Consider the following 18,724-nt stretch of genomic DNA (forward strand, 5'->3'; position numbering starts at 1 on the left):
TTCAAGCCACCAAAACAGTGATCTGACATCCTGACAGGTAAATGACAGGTAAATGTGTCTAAGCCCACAGCGAGGATCTGAAGACCTTAAAAAGCCAAGCAGAAAGTAAAAAAGGAGAGCAGACTAACATTTCCTCCCTTTGCTTGAAGGGGCTGTGGTTAAAGCCCGGGCCCCTTTGCGTTGGGTGCCGCCTTGTGAGGGAGAAGTCCTGTGCCAGAGAGCGCCTCACCTCCACGGCCACAGAGCAGAGCAAGGACCAGGGCTGCTGGGTAAGAGAAGTCACCAGGGACAGCCCAGGCAGCACCAGGGGCAAGGCAGGCCTCCAAATGTCTTCCTCACCTCCACAACCTGCTCTCACTGCTGCACTCTGTGCTCAGTCCATTCCCTGTGGAGCTGCAAAACAAAAACACAAAGTCCAAGTCTTCTTCCTCTAGTCATTAAAGTTAAGGGACATTCCACCCTTACAACTTAAGGGTGAGGAGTAACTAGAGACTGGCTATAGCCTTCCTCTCTAGGACTCAGAAAACCCTCCTCTTCAGAGACATCTCAGCTATTTTTTCCTCTTCTTGCTACTGCTGAAATGTCTCCCCGACGGCTTTGTTCAGAGCGAGTCCCAAAATACCAGACAATTCACACCTGCATGCAATTGTATGCAACTGCAATACACCAAACAGCCTTATAAGCGTTTGCAAAGCCCATCAGAAAGGAAGGGGGCTTCCAACAGGAACGCGTTTGCTTTCTGATACTGAACGAGCTTGAGAAGAAAACCTAGGCTCATTGCCTCGACTACTCAGTTTTCACAGCACCTCCCCTCCTGCGGGGGGAAGGGGCTCGCCTGAACCCGCCAGAAGCATGCTCGGAAGCCTTGTTTTTCACGGAAAACGAGCCTCCCACAACCGACCGCCCCACACACACACAAACCTCCGCAGCTCCCCCCGACACCGCCTCAGCCCGCGCTCCCAGTAAGGAGCCGCCGGCACAAGCAACGCAGCGGGCAACCGCCCCCCCACTCCAGCAGCCCCTCCCCGAGGCGGCTCAGCCGGGCCGGGGCACCGCGACGGGAACGCCGCACTCCCGCCTGCCCCTTCCAGCTGGGGGCGGCTGCGAGGCGCCTCAGAGCCGCCCGGGGGGAGGGGGGGGGCTCGGGAGGGCAGCCGGCTGTTGGGCCGCGCCGCGCAGGGCCGTTAAAGGGAGTACCTGCAGCGCGCGGCGGCCGTGGGGGGGATGCGGGGGCGGGGCGCGCGCCGCCCGTTACGGCCAGGCAGGTGCGGCGCGCGCGCGCGGTGGCTGCTGAGCGTTACGCTGAGGTAGCGGTGGCGGCCGTTGCGGCGGGGCGCGCGGCGGGGGCGCGGGCGCCGCGGCGGTTGAGCGTTCCCGTGAGGTGGCTGCGGGGCGCGCGGCGGCGGTTGAGCGTTACGGCAGGCGGCCGCGGCGGCCCTTGCGGCGAAGCGGCGGGGGCGGCGCCCGGCGGCTGCCGTTGCCCCCGGTTACGGGTAGCGCTCGGCCGGCCCCGCCGCCTTCCAGCGCTGGCTGGGGGCGAGGAGTGGGAGGCGGCGGGCGACGCGTGGGGTTCCGGGCGGGCAGAGGGCCGGGCTGCCCCCGGGAGATCACAGCCTCTTTCCTCTGCTGTGGCCTGTGCTAATCCCTGCTCCTTGGCCTGCCGCAGAGGGAAGTGCCGGCCATGGAGAAATACCAGGCGCTTGGCCTCGTGGGGGAAGGCAGCTACGGGGTGGTGACCAAGTGCAGGAACAAAGACAACGGGCAAATAGTCGCCGTCAAGAAGTTCCTGGAAAGCGAGGATGATGCGATGGTGAAAAAGATGGCTCTGCGGGAAATCAAGCTGCTGAAGGTGAGCCAGGCTGCAGGGCTGTCTGGGCCCTCCTAGTGAAGGAGAGCCGCTGCGTGCAGCTGTTTGTTCATGTCTAGCTTGAGCCATGCTCAGGATACCTCTGAAGTGCATGTTTTGAATCCTGGTAATGTGTTCCGCTATCTTCCTGAAGGCAGATAGCTTCTTAAAGCGGGATATTAAGTTTACGCTTGTGATCTGAATTTGCCTTGCAGTAGAGCTGATAATTGCCCAAAACTGGTGGGTATGGGAGCTCTACCTGTGGAGAGTAGAAGGGTTTGTAAGCTTGGGTGGAAATTGCTTCCTGAGGCTGCCTTCAGAGTCCCATAGGGAGTGGTGTTTACACTGTGAGGTTATAGGGTAGGTGTTGCTTTCAGACATTGGGTCAGTTGTGAAAGCCTTTTGAAAGGCAAACCCAGTCAATTCTGACTGCTTTTCATCAACTGAAAAAGTATAAATGGGCAAGAAAAAACGCAGCACAACAAAACAAAGGAGACTCGATCAGGTGCTGTTTGTATTTCCCTAAGCAGCTGTGCCCTGGTAGATTCATTTGGCCTTTGAGTTGCATTGCTGCAAAGCTGCTTTTCCCTTGGGCTAGGTGTTATATTGGCTTTACCTGGCTGGCCCTGGCTTGATGAGAAGTGTGACTGCGTGGCCTATATTGAGCAGGGAGAATCCAAAGGAAGCAAGCTCCAAGGGCTCTGTTCCCCCTTGGTGGTAACTGAATGTGTGTGTGTGTCCCTTGGTGTGAAGAAGCAGATGGCAGTACCTTACTGCTGTGCGTTGGCTGAAAATAAGTTCCTGTGGGTAGGAGAGGCAAATGTTGAGCTTGTCCTGTCTGCAGGTGAACGGCAACCTGGATGTGGCCAGGAGGCTTAGTCAGGCTGGGTGCTAGTCTGACCTGCTGTGGAAACGTGCTCCTGGGAAAGGGGTTTTTTATGGCTCTTTCCTGGCAGCCTTGTACTACCTTGAAGAGGCTGGAGGAGAGCAGGGATGCAGTTCCCTGCATGTTCTCTGTCACTGGTTAGCCTCGAGGCTGAAGCCAGCTGGCTTCAATGTCCCTTGCTGTTTGAGTGTGTGGCTTGTCTGGTATCAGTTGTGGATGCTTTATACTCCCCTAATGGCGCAGTGGTACTCCCCTAATGGCTTGTGGGGGGAGGGGGCTGCTTCTCAGCAGTGTCTTGTGGTGGGAAGCTCTGTAGCCTCCCTGTGGGGCTTGGTTTATTCAAGAGAATTGTCTTCCTTGGCTGTAGATGATCTATGTGAGAAGCTCTGCAGGAGCTTTAGCTAAAAAGGGCTTTTTTGTGTGCTGTTCTGTATTTTGTCGTGTCTTCTTCCTCCTGCTTCCCCTCTTGGCTTTGCTTTTTGTGTGGAAGCTTCTGCGAGCTCCTGACCTGCTTGCCAGGTTTTTCTGCTGCCTTCCTTCATGGATAGGAGAACAAGGAGGCAGTGCGGGCTTGTGAGCCAGGACATCTCGCTATTGTTCTGCTTGCTTTTTTTTTTTTTTTGGACCACCTTCAGCCCCTGTGTTCTTCCCCCTAACTTCTTCAGCAGCTGCAGCAGCATTGTGTTTCTTCCCTGCCAGCTCCAGTGGCTGTTGTGGAGTGTGTTGCCTTACCCCCAGCAGAGCTGTTGGAAACCTTGGCTTGTTCCCCAGGCGTGGGGCCAGAGGTGTGCGTGTGCCTGTGTGCGGGCACACTTGGTAGTTTTAGGTGTTGGGGACATGAGTGAAGTGCCTGGAGAAGAAGAAACAAAACGTGTCTCCACTTGGCTTGAACAAGCATCTGCTCAGAAGTCTGCCAGACTTCAGCCCCTGTGCTGTGAAGGGAAAAAGTGGCCGCTGCCATCCCTGCAAGAGTTGGGGACACTGGGGTTTAAATAGAAATGTACCTGCAGGCGCTTGAGATGCAGCCAGCTGATGAAGGTGTTTTCCCCTTGATGGGAGTTAAAGCAAGTCTCTGGGAGTATGGCTTGCAGCTGGCCTGCTGGCAAGCTTTGCTTAGTTACTGAGTCAAAGCACGTAGCACCTGCAAGGTCTGTTGGAAATGAACTTGTGTTCCTGGGTAAATGGGAGTTTGTCAAGGGGAACACTTCCATATATAGCTCAGTAAAGGTGGCTTCTCCCAGTGAAACTAAATGCCTAGAGATTGAATCTTCTTGTAGTTTCCCCACCTGTGTGCTTCCTGTGACTAGAACGTGATCTCTTTTTGCTGGTCAGGTGCATGGGTAGAAATGTCATCTTAGCTGAAAAACTTAAAATCTCTCAGGTGTCCTGGCTGGGAAGAAGTTCTTCTTGAGGAAAGAGCTGAAAAAGAGGAGTGAGTTGACTTTGCTTCTGAAGCCCTGTGTGAAGAGTTAGGGCAGAATCTGTAGCAGCTGCCTGCTGACCACCTCTGGAGCAGTCCTGCCTAGCCCAGCCACCCCTGTGCCTGTGCCATGATTGCAGTCACAGAGGCCTTAGTGGGGCTGGTTGTTATCGAGGCCCAGGTTGGGAGCTGCTGTTGCTCCCTATTCTCTCATTATCAATTTGCTCCACCAAGTCTACGTTTTATTGCTGTCTTAGATCAGAACTGCTTGCCAGCTCTCAGCATCGCAGCTGCTGTTTGCTCCTACTGAAGCTGGCACTGTCCTGCCACACCTCCAGTGCCGGGGACAGCAATGTGGAGAAGCGTCTGTAGTAGGTGATGGTAGTTGCTGTCACAGTGGCTTGAGTCTAAGCCTTGGTGTTGGGAAACACTTGAATTTGTCTGGTGATGCTGGCCAGGGAAGGCAGAGCCTGGGTAGCTGCAGCTCAGCATGTCAGGCCTGTGTTTCTCCAGTGTGCAGCCTCCTGCCCCTGGAGGCACCCCCCCCCTCCCCCCGTTTACCTCTCCCCTTTAGGTGACCCCGACTCTGCCTCCTGTGCAGCTGAAAGCTTTCCCAGAGACACTGGCCCATGAGGTATGAACAGGTGACAAGCAAATTCAAGGGCTGCACTGCGACGACTGAGTTAACAAAATCTGTGTTCCCTGCTGTGCACTTCTAATTGATCATCTTTTTCAAAATCTTTGTTTTCCAGACCTCCTTCATAGGAGAAGTCTGCGTCTTTGGTTCTGCTGCCTGCCAGGTCTTGTGCTGCAGGGTGGCTGGGGCAACTTAGAGAATGGGAGGGCGTTTTCCCTATGAGTCCCTGTGCTCTGTGGTCTTTCTGCATCTTCCTTGGTCATGCTATGTTCTGAAATAATCTTCTTCCATCCCTGAGTTGTGGTGCTTGCCTTTGGGCAGCCTCCAGTGCTATTTTCCTGCCTGACTCCAAGCTAATAACTAACCTCTCTTTGTAGTGGGGTTTGTTTTGTTGAAGTTTTGCGTTATAAACCAGTGTTACAAGCATGCAAGAGACTGAAGATGTAATCTGGTCTGGTTAGAATGTGATGACAAACTAACCAGGAAATACAGCTGCTTTATTTTCATTTAAGACACGCTCTTTCTTTTTTTTCCTCAAAATCCTCCTAATTTATTCCTGTACATAAGGAGGGAAAAAATCAAACTCTTTAAATCCTTGGCTTGTCACTTATCACTTTTCTCTCTGAATGCACTGGCTGCAGTTTAATGGAAGCTGTTTAATTGTTAACGGAGCCTTTTGGGCAAGAATGCTGACCTTCCCTTTTATCTGTTGGGTGTTCTTGTATTCTGGCCCATGTTAGTTACTGTAAAAGCTTCTAAGCTGGTAAGGCCAGCAGAAATGCTTTGAGTGTTGTAGGAGCTTCAAAGAGAAGTCTTCCAAGAGCCACCTCAGACAAATGAAGATGTGGATGTGAAATAGCTGGTGATGAACTGGCAGCTTGGTAGAACAGAGGTGTTGCAGTTGTGTTGGTTTTGTTTTGAATGGGGCTCTCCGATTTTCCCAAAAGAGGCCCTAGAGAAAGGAATGATACAGAAGACTAAAACTTCTTGGGAACATGAGAGAAAAGAGACGACTCTGCTTTGGGGTGTTGGGGAAGGGACCAGGAGGTATTTTGAAAGAAGCCAATGGCAGCTGCCTTCAGCAGTCCTTTTACTGCTTTGAATGCTGTGCCCTCTGGAAGAGGAGGAGCTGCCAGTGCTGCTTGGGCTCTGCTCTGAGGGGACAGACACAGTCACTGTAGTCATCTTGGTCATCTTTATGAGCATATCTCCTCAAGAAGCTTGAGTCCCAGGTACAACCCAGTGTTACGGGAACAAGCTGTGTTTCACAGTGCTTGGGCTGTTTGTAAATGAAACCATGGATCTAGCCAGGAGTCTCGGCGGTCCTGGTCCCTGTTCTGTTCTCACAGTGGTCAGGGATATGCTTGGCAGTGTACTGCACTTTCCAGCACAACCTGGAAAGTTGTGATCTGGCTTTGTCCTTCTGGTTGAGTCAGGACCTCTGGCTTCTTCCTTGCCATGGCAGTTTTTGTGGGAGGTCCTATTATTAGGTGCTGCTCCTTCTCACATGTTATCCCCAGGGGATCTTTTTTAGCTTCCCCACAATTTCTCTTGTATGGGCCGTAAGCTTGCTGTAAAGTTTTGTCAAGATGCGGGCTTGAGTAAGTGATACCTCTTCTGTGCAGAGAGTATTGTGAGGAGCAGAACGCATGAGGTGTTTCCCAGAACAGAACAGAGCATTTTGAGCATCCCTATGAAGAGTGCAACAAATGCCCTGAGTCAGTATTTGATTTGTTTTTAGGTTACAAAAATAGATAGCTACCTGCATGTTTGGGGTGGTGGTAATCCTCTAGGCTGCAATAGAGTGCCTTGGCAAAAGCAAACCTAATCCAAAAAGTCAGAGAGCTAATTTTAAGTATAAAAGAATGGGGTGCCATGTCGAGAAGAGCAATCCAGGGAAATACACCAGCTGTGATGCAGCTGAAAGTGTTTCGTCTTAGTTTATCATCTCTTAGTTTATCCTGTTAAATCTTGTCATGCCCTCACAAAATATTTTCTATTTTATAACAGCAACTCAGGCATGAGAATCTCGTGAACCTACTGGAAGTGTGTAAAAAGAAGAAACGGTGGTATCTGGTCTTTGAATTTGTGGATCACACGGTGCTCGATGACCTTGAGGCGTTTCCAAATGGACTAGACTACAGCAGGGTTCGGAAATACTTATTTCAGATTATAAGAGGAATAGCGTTTTGCCACAGTCACAATGTAAGTGTGCATGAGAACTTAGCTCTGTAGTTAGGAAAACCTTGAGTAAATAGATGCAGAGATGTGTATCAGTGATGCAGAGATGTGTATCATATTTATTAAAACCTAGAGAAAGCAAGCTTTGGCTGAAAAGGAATGTGGAAGCAGGGCGGAAGGCCTGACTGTATTTCACATAAAATGTCAGAGCATGAGGTCAGCTAATCCAGTAGTTTATCCCTGACTGATTTGTGAGCGTGCTTCCAAGTGAGGGTCCAGAAATCCATGCGGATCAGAAAAAGGCGTCACCTCGTTGGAGGCTGGCTTTTATGTTGCGCTGAGAGATTGTTTCTCTCTTCCAAAAGTTTGCTCCTGTCACAATGGCTATGTAAGCATGAATACTTGCTTTTTCTCTTCATCGTGGTTAAGTTTTTGTTTTCCGCTACTTATTTCTAACACAAGTTTGCCAATTTAATCGTAGTCTTTTTATATTTGGGAAACGGTCACTGTGTTATGAATTCTTTAAATACTCTTTGTGTTTAACCATAGGCCCATGACCTTGAGAGAGCTCAGAATGATCCTTGCAATTGACATACACAATTACAAATAATATATATATTTGTGTGTCTAATACACATACTTGTATGTTTATATGTAATATCTATATATCTTTTAAACCTATGGTAAAAGTCAGATTTTCCAAGCGTAATAAACTGTATCTGTAGAATATCTATGGTAAATATACATGCAGAAAATAGGCAGAGAGGTACACAAAGTAAACACTACTGTGTGCAGAAACTGGAGGGTTTGTGTTCACACATGCTCTTGGGTCTGCACTTGTTCACTGTCTGTGTGTACATAGCTGTATTTTACAAACTCCGTGTGTTTCCCACGCCTGCAAAAGTGTAATTTCTACCTGCATGTGAGAAAACTACTGTTTTTGGTGAGCCAGTTGGTTTACCCTATAGAAATAGTGAATTATTCCTCCTAACTTGCTTTTCTTTGTGCAGGTAATACATCGGGACATTAAGCCAGAGAACATTTTAGTCTCCCAGTCTGGAGTTGTAAAATTGTGTGACTTTGGATTTGCCCGCGCATTAGGAGCTTCTGGGGAAGCTTATACGGACTACGTGGCAACTCGATGGTACAGAGCTCCAGAGCTGCTGGTGGGAGACATCAAATACGGCAAGTAAGAGACTGGCAGGCGAGGCTGTGGAAGAGTTACGGGGTTGGCTGGGGGGTACTTTACAGGAAGGCAGGTCACTTATTGGCAAACAGGTTAACGGGATGCTGTTTTGCATTCCCTGCATTGCTGCTTGCAAAGTTTTAGTCTTCCCTCTGCCACCCTGGAGCTCATTACTGCCAGAGCTAGGCTTTTCCAGATCAAAACAAGAGGAGAGCGAGACTGCTGAGCCATTCGTGTTGCCTATAGGAGTTGTCTGGATGCTAATGCTAACTAGCATTGGAGAAGGCTATGATAGACTTCTCTCCTGACACACAGGAGAGAAGGTGGAAAGTGGAAGGAAGGAAGGTGGAAAAGCCCCTCTGAATCCTAGACAGACATTTCAGGAGAGAGGAGGTGGGATGAATAGGATTTTTCTTAGTGGGAGTCCTAGTGCTGCAAAACCAGGTCAGAACTCACTGTGCCTTTCACAGTTCTGTTTATATGACTGTGCAGGTTTATATATGTCCCCGTGTTACATAAAGTTCATTTTCAGTAAGTGTACCCCAAGAGCAAAATGCCTGCAGAAAGAGGAGCTGCTTACCCTTATGCTCGCTAAAGGGCAAAATCCTACTATTGTGTTCTATTGTATCACAATTTATAAAGTATTGGTATTTGGAACCTGAATTTTTATCTGTCACGTTTTTGCCAGTGTCTGCCTGCTTCGAAAGCTGGATCCTTGCCATGTACTGGAGCGCTTTTAAACTTCGAAAGCAGCTGTCTTGCTGTTTGTGGGGCCCAAGCTGTCGTTGGGACTTGTAACCTGCAGAAGGCTTGCTGGTGCTGGCCTAGCTTAGCTCGAAGCTGTGCTGAGCAAGGTTTGCCAGCACCTCTGAGCTGGGATGTTTTTCTTCCAGGGCTGTGGACGTATGGGCAATTGGCTGTCTGGTAACAGAAATGCTTACAGGAGAGCCGCTGTTCCCCGGAGATTCTGACATTGACCAGCTCTATCATATCACCAAGTGCCTGGGTGAGAACACCTTGTCAGGCTCCTAGTGCCTGGCCATGAATTAAGTGGTCAAATAAGTTTTGATTGGGGGAGGAGAGTGGGGAGAAAGGCAATGGTGCATGATGAACAGTTTCTAAGAGTGTGAATCCTTAGCGCTTTTTACAAAGGGGGAACTAGGAGCTTGCAAGTACAGTCTCCATTCACAGTGCACATGTGGAAGGTTAAAGACCCAGAATTTAGTCCTTGCTCCAGTGCTGGCTCAGTATTTCAGCCTCTCGAATGTTCAGCAGGGCTGTTCTACGTTTCCTCCATGTGGTTGCTTTGTTTGTGTGATTCCAGGTAATTTAATTCCAAGACACCAAGAGCTGTTCTATAAAAATCCCCTCTTTGCTGGCGTGAGGTTGCCTGAAGTGAAGGACATCAAACCTCTGGACAGACGATATCCCAAGCTTTCTGCTGCAGTGCTAGATCTAGCAAAGGTATTTAGCTGATCCTTTTGGAAGTTCTCTGACTTCTTGGAGAGGTTTTGCCTATAGTTTAGAATTAGCGTTTCTCTGACTTGTTTATTTCCTCAGGGAAATGACTGCAATTTTCAAAAGGGGTTGGCACTGTTAAACTAGCTTTTTCTCAACTATCTGTGCAACAAGCAATTGCTTGGGTTGGCAGCTGGAGAACTGCAAGGATGTGACAGCCACCATCCTGGGTGATGGGGAGACTAGCTGGTCATCTCTGGAGCCAAAAGAGGCTCTGCAAACCTGCTGAGGATGACTCATAGCATACAATGCCCCACTGATTAAATTTTCGGAGTTCTGTCAAGGTATCTGAAGAATAAAGAAGAGTTGTGTGTCCAAAGCTTCTCCCATACTCCCCCACCCCCAGTGGACCTGTGAATGGTCTGCCAACAAGTTTCACCCCTCTTCTGCTATGTAACTTTACACTTTGGAGATGATACACAGCCACTTACTTTTCCCTGGCTAGCATAGCTGTACTGATGCAATATTATCTGCCAACCCTCTCTCCACCTACTCAGGGAAGCACTGCAAGCAGGTAGGTCTGGGTGGGATTAGATCTGAACATGCCCCAACCTTGCTTTTTGGATCTGTGTGTCTATGTGTGAGTTAGGAAGCCTAAAGCTTCATAACTGATTCTGAAGAATCCTTCTAGTGAATATTTTTGTGCTTTTGCATGTTAATCTGGAGCACAGGTATATTGGACAACTAAAATAAACCAAAGCCACTTGGCAGTATTTGAAGTGCCTAATGAGCTAAGCAGATTATAAAGTTTTAACGAAGCAAATGTAGGAGAAAATAAGGGAGATATACTGAGAGCAGGGTGTTCTGTTTGCGTGACAGGTATTCCCTGTGGAAGGAGCCTTAGTAAGCACTAGTGATTAGAATGGACGCAACCAGCAAATATTGAAGTTTTTCTTTGGAGTTCAGTCGTCACATCTCATCTCAGTGTAACAGGCCCTAGAAGTGGGAGTTTAGCAGCTTACTTCTTGACTTCATCTGGAGATACTAAAAGCTTTGTTTTATTTTCAATGTATTTGCCAGAAGTGTTTGCAGATTGACCCGGACAAAAGACCATCCTGTGCTGAACTCTTGCAGTGTGATTTCTTTAACAAGGATGGATTTGCTGAAAGGTAAAACAGTTTTTCTTGCTCAGAAGAGGCCAATACGAGAAGGAAATGAAGCAATTGTGCTTGAAGAAGCCATGCTGGGTTTGCAGGGCTGATAGTTGCTGAAAGTCTTGATTTGGTTTAGTTTTAGCCTAATTGAAAATGGGAGAACAGCAGAAAAAGAACACATTGCGGCGCCATATTTACCAGATTACCTGGTCATGACACTAATTCATCAGTGTGTGCCCAGTGTCACAGCGTACTGGAAAATAAAATCTTATGCTATATTTAGTGTCTACATCTACACCAGATTTGAGTGCAACAACCTTTATTGCTGTGATGTGAAACGAGTGCTTGTAAAGTTTTTAATGGATATGTTCCATTTGGTTGGTTGGCTTTTCTTTACTTAAAAAGGCATAGTTTGATTACTTCAAAAGCTATAACAACACCTTGGGCTGAACACCCACTGATTTTTGATTAACAGAAGTCATTAATCTTCTTTTCTCATAATACGGAGTGTAGATTTGCTGAGGAGCTTAAATTAAAGATTCAGAAAGATGCCAGAGACCACCAATTACAAAAAAAATCAAAAATCGGCAAAAAGGAGAAAGATGATTGTTTAGGAGAAGAAAGAAAAATGCTTGCTATCCAGGTTAGTCAGTCTTTCTTTTCTATAACTGTATTTTTCATCTCTTAAAATCACTCTATAAGTATGTGCTGCATACTTAATTGCATAACAAAGGTATATGAATAATTTTCCATTTCATTAGTTAAAAAACACTAACGAACGTAATGTGCCAGAGAAGCTGACCTTTGTAGGCCACTGTGAGTCTAAACGGTGCTGAAGGCCTTGCTCTTCAGTTCAAGGCAATATGTTAGGCCTGTGCCCCCACAGCTCTGATGCTCAGCGCAATACAGCTTGCAGGCTGCATGTAGAAATTCTGCACCTTGGATCTGGAGTGTGTGGCTGCTAGAAGTTGCTCTGATGCTTGGCTTGACAATCTGCAGGTGGCTATTTGGCCAGTCCCTTGCCAGTAGAATACGTTCTGATGCCGTTACTGGCAAATATTGAGCTGGAAGGAGAATCAATTAGAAAGTGCAAGTCAACTGAATGAGCAGAACATGATTGTATGCTGCTGTTCACCTGTGTTAAAGCCCTGTCCCAAAGTTGCATATTTTTCTTTCAATCATCTATGACGAGAGGCTTCAGAGTGACCTTGAGGTGACATGGCTCAGTTCTCATTTCGTTTCTTTGGAAGTGACATGGGATGTGGCTGTTCTTCTTTCATCACTTCCTTACCCTGTTGTAAGATGACTTATTTCCAGAGGATGTCAGAACCCTGACAAGTCTCCTGCTAGTCAATGGGAAACAGCTTTTGGTTGAAACATTTACATCTCCATCAGATTCTTGTAGAATCACGCGGGTTTAGGGTCTTGCTCCCCTCCCTCCCCTTTCCCCCTTCTTGCATGCACTGCTGTAAGCTACTTTTTAAACATTACTGTAAGAAAAACATGATGCTTGTTTTTCCAAGCAGGATTTCAACATTGACCCAAAGAGCAGAGACGCAAAGCTATTCAAGGTGAAGCGCTCTAAAGCAGATGCAGAGAAGGCAGAGCGACCCTCCAACGTGAGCTCCCTCTATGACAGCGCAATCAACCCTTTTAAAATAGGCCCTCAAACCAGTCTGAAAGATTCCACCAGCAGCTTGGACTATGCCAAGAGCGCAGGCATAGTTATTCCTCCCATCATCCAGAACCTTTCTGCTACAACTGCCAGTAGGAGTATGAATGCTGGGATGGGGTCCATTCCTGGGAACCATAACTACAGGTATGGGAGCTGAGCTAGAAGAGCCTGCATCCATCTTTCTTATTGCTAGAGAATTGTGATGTGCTGAGAGAGATGCAGGGTGATGATGTGGGAGGGCGATGTGTAGGTTTGGGACAGGGTGTGGTTAGGAGCAGCTTTTGGGTGCAGGGTTGCATACGGGTCAAAGCTCGGCTCCACCTCAAGCAGCTCTGAGTGTCCACGCAGCCAAAGGCTCTCTGTGTTTCTGTGTGTGGCAGAGCACTCCTGGATGGTAACAGTTTTCTGACTGCTCTGGTAGTGGCCTTTCTTTGATTCATGGTCTGTCCTTTGAGACTTGAACTTCTCTGTTAACCAGGCTCCTGGAGGATATTTTACTTGTGGGCCTCCTCTCTCTTAGCATTTAATGACAGGTTTTTTTGCATGGCTTGAGTTCATTGCTATTTTTATATTCACTATGTTACCCAAGTTCATACAATGCAGTTGGGGCATTTTTGATTACAGAGCTGAGGAAAAGAGTAAAAAATACTTGAACCCATTTCTGAAGCACGGAAAACATTCTCCAGCAGGCCATTACAGTGTAAGCTTAACATCGGTAAGCTGTCTTTCTTTCCCCCTTGGCAAAGCAAAAATAAATTCTTAACTTAAGCGTTTGCTTTATTTGTCAAGAATCCCTTCTGTTGCGGCCTTCACCATAAATCCCCACTAGAAATATGATGTTCTTTGCCCCTTTTTCCCTATAGTTGTGTCATCCGTGATCCTTTCCTAATAGTCATCTTGCATGAAATATATTTTGTGTCAGAGGGCAGTTTTTAATGAAGGGAGCGGCCCAGCATGTAATACCCATGAGACATGGCATATATCCATAGCATCCTGCCAGGCCAGGAAGAGTGGACATATAGGCAGGGCCCTAATTAGCTAAAACTGTTCATGAAAACAAGTGAAGTGTAAAGCTGTGCGTTGCACCCACTGCCTAGACAATATTCCATCTGTGTTGGTAGGAATGCTTGCCTTCTTAAAGAGAACTAGCCTAAGCCGTTCTCCAGCGATATTTTGTCTCTTTGAAAGCGGTCTCATTTAAATGCCTGTTCTTTGGTCTGTTTGGTTGGTTGGTTTTTTTGGCTGTTCTGTTTTTAATGTGTAGATTACATTTGATCAGAATGGATTCCTTTAAACCCATTAGAGAGTCTTGTACTATACTCCCGTTCTGGTGCAAAGTCCAGCTAAATGGTGTCTTGTGATGCTTATACGTTTTAAGGTTAAAGCTCAACGGTAACTTCATTTTTCTATATGTATGTGACCTGGTATTTATCTTTCACCTGATTGTAGGTTTCTAATGAAAAAACATTCCTTCAGGCAAATAAAAAAAAATGGGAATTCTCCAAGACAGATGTGCATTTGCCAGAACTAAATCATCTCCCTGAACTGAGAGGAGTGGAAGGTATGAGCTTTAAGGTGCTCTAAATAAAACCTGGATCCTAAGTAAGTGGCAGGAAAGGGTGTGCGTTACAACAATCGGCGTTTGCTTCTTTAACGTCGTATGCTTTGGTTGCGTTTTGTAGCATGGAATCCCAGATTTCTCAAAAAGGAGAACAAAACAGTTTCAGAGTCCCGTATTCCTTCCCTCGCTGCTATTGACCTCCATAACGCAAGTCTGGCTTCACAGCAGGTAACAAAGCAAAACAGTATTTTGTGCTGCTCCTTGTCCTTTTGATTCAGGACTTCAAAGTGTGCTTGAATAGTGTGACCTACAAATTTCCAGCCTGGCTCTTAACAGAAGCAGGACTTGCCTAGGGTTCTGCCATACTATCTGTAGAAAACCTGTTGAAAGGCCTGTGACGCCCCTTGCTGGGGGAAAGAAAGGCCCTAGATGATACTCAGGGGTACATTTATATCGCTGGGATTAGCCATATGCAAGATTCTCTCTGCGAATCTTGCAGCATGAGTTGTTGCGATTTCAGGAGGCTGAATCAAGGCAGAAGAAAACTTGATTTTCTAGAGTTGGAGAGCTGTGCAATTCTCTGCGTTGCTAGTATGGCTGCATTGCTTCCAGTTGAGATTTGGCAGATTGTGTTGAACAAAATATGGGGTTTTGAAGTCTGATTTCACCAGAGAACAGATTTGTTGCTTGTTGGCATTGCACGTGCCCAGAGGACAATTTCCGATTGTCTCTATTACTACACTTGGAACTGACCCTCTCCTTGTTCTTCCTACCCAATTTACAGCTATCGGGGACCTTGATATCCGATGCATCAGAAGCCAGCTTCCCCAGAGTCGAGCATTAACCTGAAGGAGAATGGGATTACACCTGCCTCTAAAACGTAGGCTTTAATTTATGCAGCTTAGCCTTCTAGTGTCTTTCAAATGGATCATTTGATGAACGCTCATGCTAGTTGGGAGTTGCGCTGGGAGTGTTCTTTTATGCTTCACACTCTGGGTCACGGATACCTGGCTAGGACAGGTTTTTTTTAGAGGGCAGCACGGAACTCTTCCCTGATTCTGAAATGCGCCATGGCACATTGCAGGGCGAGTAAATGGTTTTCCCGAGCTGAGGTGCTGGGCATTGATGTTGGGATTAATCACCTCATGGATTTGGAGGCTGAGGAAGCTAATGGAGTGACAAAGAAGGAAAACCGGCTGGCTGCATGTGAGGGGTGAAGGAATGGGTTATATGCACAGCACTTTTAAGTGCACCACAGAAAATGGACTTGCAAAAGAGAGAAAAGCACTTTGGGGACCTGTTAAGTTTAACTCATGGAAGACTTTTAATAACTATATCATGCAATTTTACTCCATTAAAATGTATTAGTTTAGCTGTTGGTAGCTCAGTGCTCTCCAAGCATGACGTAGGGGTCTGGGAGAGAAGGAGGCTTTGGAGAAGTCATGACTGTAATAGATGTCTTAAGATTGAAGTGTGAAGTTTGAAGTCTACCACTCTGGACTTTCACTTAGAATTATATCCTATATTCTAGGTTGTTTTAGGCAGGCAGTCTTAAATGTGATTTTTTTTTTTTTAATAGACTCTAACTTTGCCCATGAAAAGAAATGTGGTTCTGTAGGTGGTTTTGTCTGAAAGAAAAGTCATAGAAAAGGCTGAGTTTCTTCTGTTGGGGTATTGTTCTCTTGTTGCTGTAATAGCTGAGCATCTACTTGGCAGTCGGTTGCATGTGCTGGGAGTTTCTCTAATTTGTCTTGAAAGTGAGAACTGCAGTGCTTTGCTTTGAGAGGATTTGTACTCTCATAAGCACCCATCTTGCTCAGCTCACTGAGGCTGGACAGAAGAACAGCGCCTTGCAGAGGGAGCAGAAGTTAGAGAGGATAACGGAGGAGCAGTGGAAGGAGGCAAGGTGTTTTGGAAGGGTCCTCAGAGGCAGTGCTCCAAAATCTCACTGGCTCCGTTGGAGCTCTGCGTCATGCATGGATGGGCTGTACTCAATGCTCTGGCTTGGATGTGATCACCTACATGCCCCGAGGTGACTCTCACTGTGGCCACAGAGACCACCAGGCACTTCAGCTTCCCTTTGGCCTTACCTGGTTTCACTGGAGCTGTTTTTAAATGTTTTGCTACAGATAGCTGTTTGTATGCCATAGGAGTACTGTTAATGTGCGAGTGCAAATTGTGCGTTGTAGTTTTATATTTTGGGCTCCTGTATGTGTCCTCCTTTTTGAGGAGATGGAGCAACTGTCTGCTCTGAAATCTATTTTTAGTCTTGTGTACAGATGCACTGGCTCTTAACCCACATGAGTGTTTTTGGCACTTGAATTCAAGTGATGCAATAGCTTAGTGCTATTAGGAAGGAAGAAGAAAAATTATTGGGGTGGGAAGCAATCCTGACAATATAAATGGGGGAAAAAGAAACGTTACTGAGGTTGGCTCATCTCTGAAACACAACTTTAGGGAGGTAAGGACACACACTAAACAGAAGTAAAGGAAGCATATTGCCATGGAATGCCCCTGTGCTTGTTTGCCCGTCTGTAACGTCACCCTGTCTTTCTCCTCTTGATGCAGGTGGCTGAAAGAGTGGGAACAGTCCAGCTGAGTCTCCAGGTGCTAATGCCGCATGGTTTCTGCGGAAGAGAGGAGAATCCCTTAACTCTCTTGTTAGCACAGTGGACTGCCATGGGGCGTGGCTCAGACTGAGTCCAAGGACAGAGCTCTCATTGCCGTTGCTGCTGGATTTCTTGCATGTGAAACAGTTCCTGAGATGTTGACTTCCTGGCTTAGGGCCAAGTCTTGACTGAAGTTGCTCAGAAAGAAGTGGTGGTTTATTGGTGGGTGACAGGGGCAGAAGTTGGCTTGGAGGATTTTTGAAGAAAGCGGGGGTTTCCTTTTGTCTAACTACTGCTCTCTTGAGAGGGTGTTATTCAATGAGAATATGAGAGCTGCTGAATTTGTTATATTTTGGTGAGCTATCTGGTCTGTATTGGAAAGCATCTTTGTCTTGGCAAAAATGTCCATGGGAAATGTTTGTGGAAGAAAGATATTGTTAAACATACAAATGTTCCTAACGGTTCCTTTGAAACCCTTGCTAACGCTCAGGAGCGTGCGTGCAGTTGTGTTAGGGTCCTTTTCCCTGGATACTCTCCCTCTCCAGCTTTTGGGCAGTTGTTTCTAGACGTTTAACTGGGCCTGTTGACTGGCTGCACTTGAGTGCATGTGTGACTCCTGTTAATGCTGAAGGAAGAGTTATCGGTATAACACGTTGAGCTGTGGAGCAAGTCGCATGTGAAATGGCTTCAGAGGAGTGGTTGGTAACTCATTCAATTCATCCGTCCTTTTAAGTATATCAGGCGGGGGGGGGGGGAAATGGGACATGTAACTGGAAACTCGACAGTGGAGTGTGGGGAGAAAAAGAACAGATCAGTCTTACCTTTGGACAGTTACAAGACCATTTTTATTTAACTGTTCTCAAGTTGACTTTAGTCAGCCTATGGTGTCCCTGTGTTGCTCTCGACGCTGTTCTTTGGCAGCTCAATGCTGTTGTTGCAGCTCAAACCCCTGTCTGGTGCAGTTAGCTTTGGAACTGTGTTGTCATTCCACAGAGCAGGGCCTTTCCCATCAGCATACCATGGCAGTGTGGGTGTCATCATATTTAGATCTTTGTGGCTATGCTATGTTCTGACATGTATATTTAAATTTTGTAAATAAAAGGATATTCAAATTCTAAACTCCTGGCTGCTAGTGTGTGTTTGCAAATGTAAGGTTGTGGTGACTCAAGTCTTCTCTGGGTTCAAACTTGGTATTATATCTGCTTATTTGTGCTGGTAGCATTGCCTGCACTGGAAAAGAGAGAGGATTTTTGGATCATTTTTTATTTAACAGCTGAGATACGATTGTTTTGTAACCATCTACAAGCACAGGTTCCTCTTCTCTGCATCATTTTAGATGCCTAGGGTCAGGGGGGGAATTAAACACATCAAAGGGCAAATGATGATTAGATGTAAAGATGGAGCCAGACTCTTCTCAGTGGTACCCAGTGACAGGACGAGAGGCAATAGGTGCAAATTGAAATACAGGAAGTCCCCTCCGGATAGCTTGTTTGTTTAAAATAAAATAAAATTAAAAAAAGGCACCACTTTCCTCTGAGAGTGGTTGGACACTGGCACAGGTTGCCCAGAGAGGTTGTGGTGTCTCCGTCCCTGGAGGTATTCAAAACCTGACTGGACATGGTCCTGGGCAACCGGCTTGAAGTGACCCTGCTTCAGCAGGGGGTTGGAGGAGAGATACCTTCCAACCCCAGCTATTCTGTGATTATTACAAATTGCTGCTGCTGCTCACTGCTGAAACAGTGTGTAGCAGAAAGCAACCACTATTGCCCCATCTTGTTTTTGTACACCCTGTGGTTTGGTAAGTGCGTTCACACTAGATTCAAACTAAAAATTATTAATTAGAGATGATGAGTTGATTTACTTTAACTAGCAGCTGTGCCATTAAATGTCCTACATGCCGCACTCGTACACTGGGTTTATATTTTTTAGAAAAAATGCGTGCTTCTGTCTTTCACTTTGTGCAAAAAGAAGCGTGCAGTTAGCTATGTGATAAGCACATTTAATGCACCCATGGCAAAAATAAAAAGCAAACATGATCTGAAACCCCTTTAACGCAGCCTTAAGGAAACTCACCCTGATAGTCTCCCTGACTGAGGGAGCTCTGTAGAGCT

At 46.8% G+C, this 18,724-nt stretch overlaps 1 protein-coding gene across 3 annotated transcripts; it reads left to right on the forward strand.

The window, feature by feature from the left end:
* Window positions 1-822: 822 nt before the first annotated feature.
* CDKL2 (cyclin dependent kinase like 2) lies at window positions 823-17,729 on the forward strand. Of its 3 annotated transcripts, none has more exons than XM_068941163.1 (14): window positions 823-962; window positions 1,667-1,849; window positions 6,800-6,994; window positions 7,981-8,159; window positions 9,050-9,162; window positions 9,481-9,620; window positions 10,695-10,783; window positions 11,282-11,411; window positions 12,295-12,587; window positions 13,068-13,158; window positions 13,893-14,004; window positions 14,126-14,232; window positions 14,789-14,884; window positions 16,573-17,729. In XM_068941163.1, the coding sequence occupies exons 2-13, from the start codon at window positions 1,682-1,684 to the stop codon at window positions 14,846-14,848; spliced, it is 1,677 nt and encodes a 558-aa protein (XP_068797264.1). In that variant the 5' UTR covers window positions 823-962; window positions 1,667-1,681; the 3' UTR covers window positions 14,849-14,884; window positions 16,573-17,729. The 3 variants fall into 3 exon arrangements, with proteins under 3 accessions (XP_068797264.1, XP_068797263.1, XP_068797265.1); XM_068941162.1 differs by lacking the exon at window positions 823-962 and adding an exon at window positions 1,232-1,307; XM_068941164.1 differs by lacking the exon at window positions 823-962 and adding an exon at window positions 1,311-1,381.
* The last annotated feature ends 995 nt before the right edge of the window (window positions 17,730-18,724 follow it).

Source organism: Struthio camelus, chromosome 4 (assembly GCF_040807025.1).
Source record: "Struthio camelus isolate bStrCam1 chromosome 4, bStrCam1.hap1, whole genome shotgun sequence".
Classification (NCBI taxonomy): Eukaryota; Metazoa; Chordata; class Aves; order Struthioniformes; family Struthionidae; genus Struthio; species Struthio camelus.

What these genes read in the sequence shown, in the direction of transcription:
- CDKL2 (XM_068941163.1), top strand. Translation starts at nt 1,682, where the DNA reads ATGGAGAAATACCAGGCGCTTGGCCTCGTGGGGGAAGGCAGCTACGGG. An exon ending in GGAGACATCAAATACGGCAA is followed by an intron (nt 8,160 to 9,049) that starts GTAAGAGACTGG and finishes TTTTTCTTCCAG; the next exon opens with GGCTGTGGACGTATGGGCAA. An exon ending in AAGGATGGATTTGCTGAAAG is followed by an intron (nt 10,784 to 11,281) that starts GTAAAACAGTTT and finishes TACGGAGTGTAG; the next exon opens with ATTTGCTGAGGAGCTTAAAT.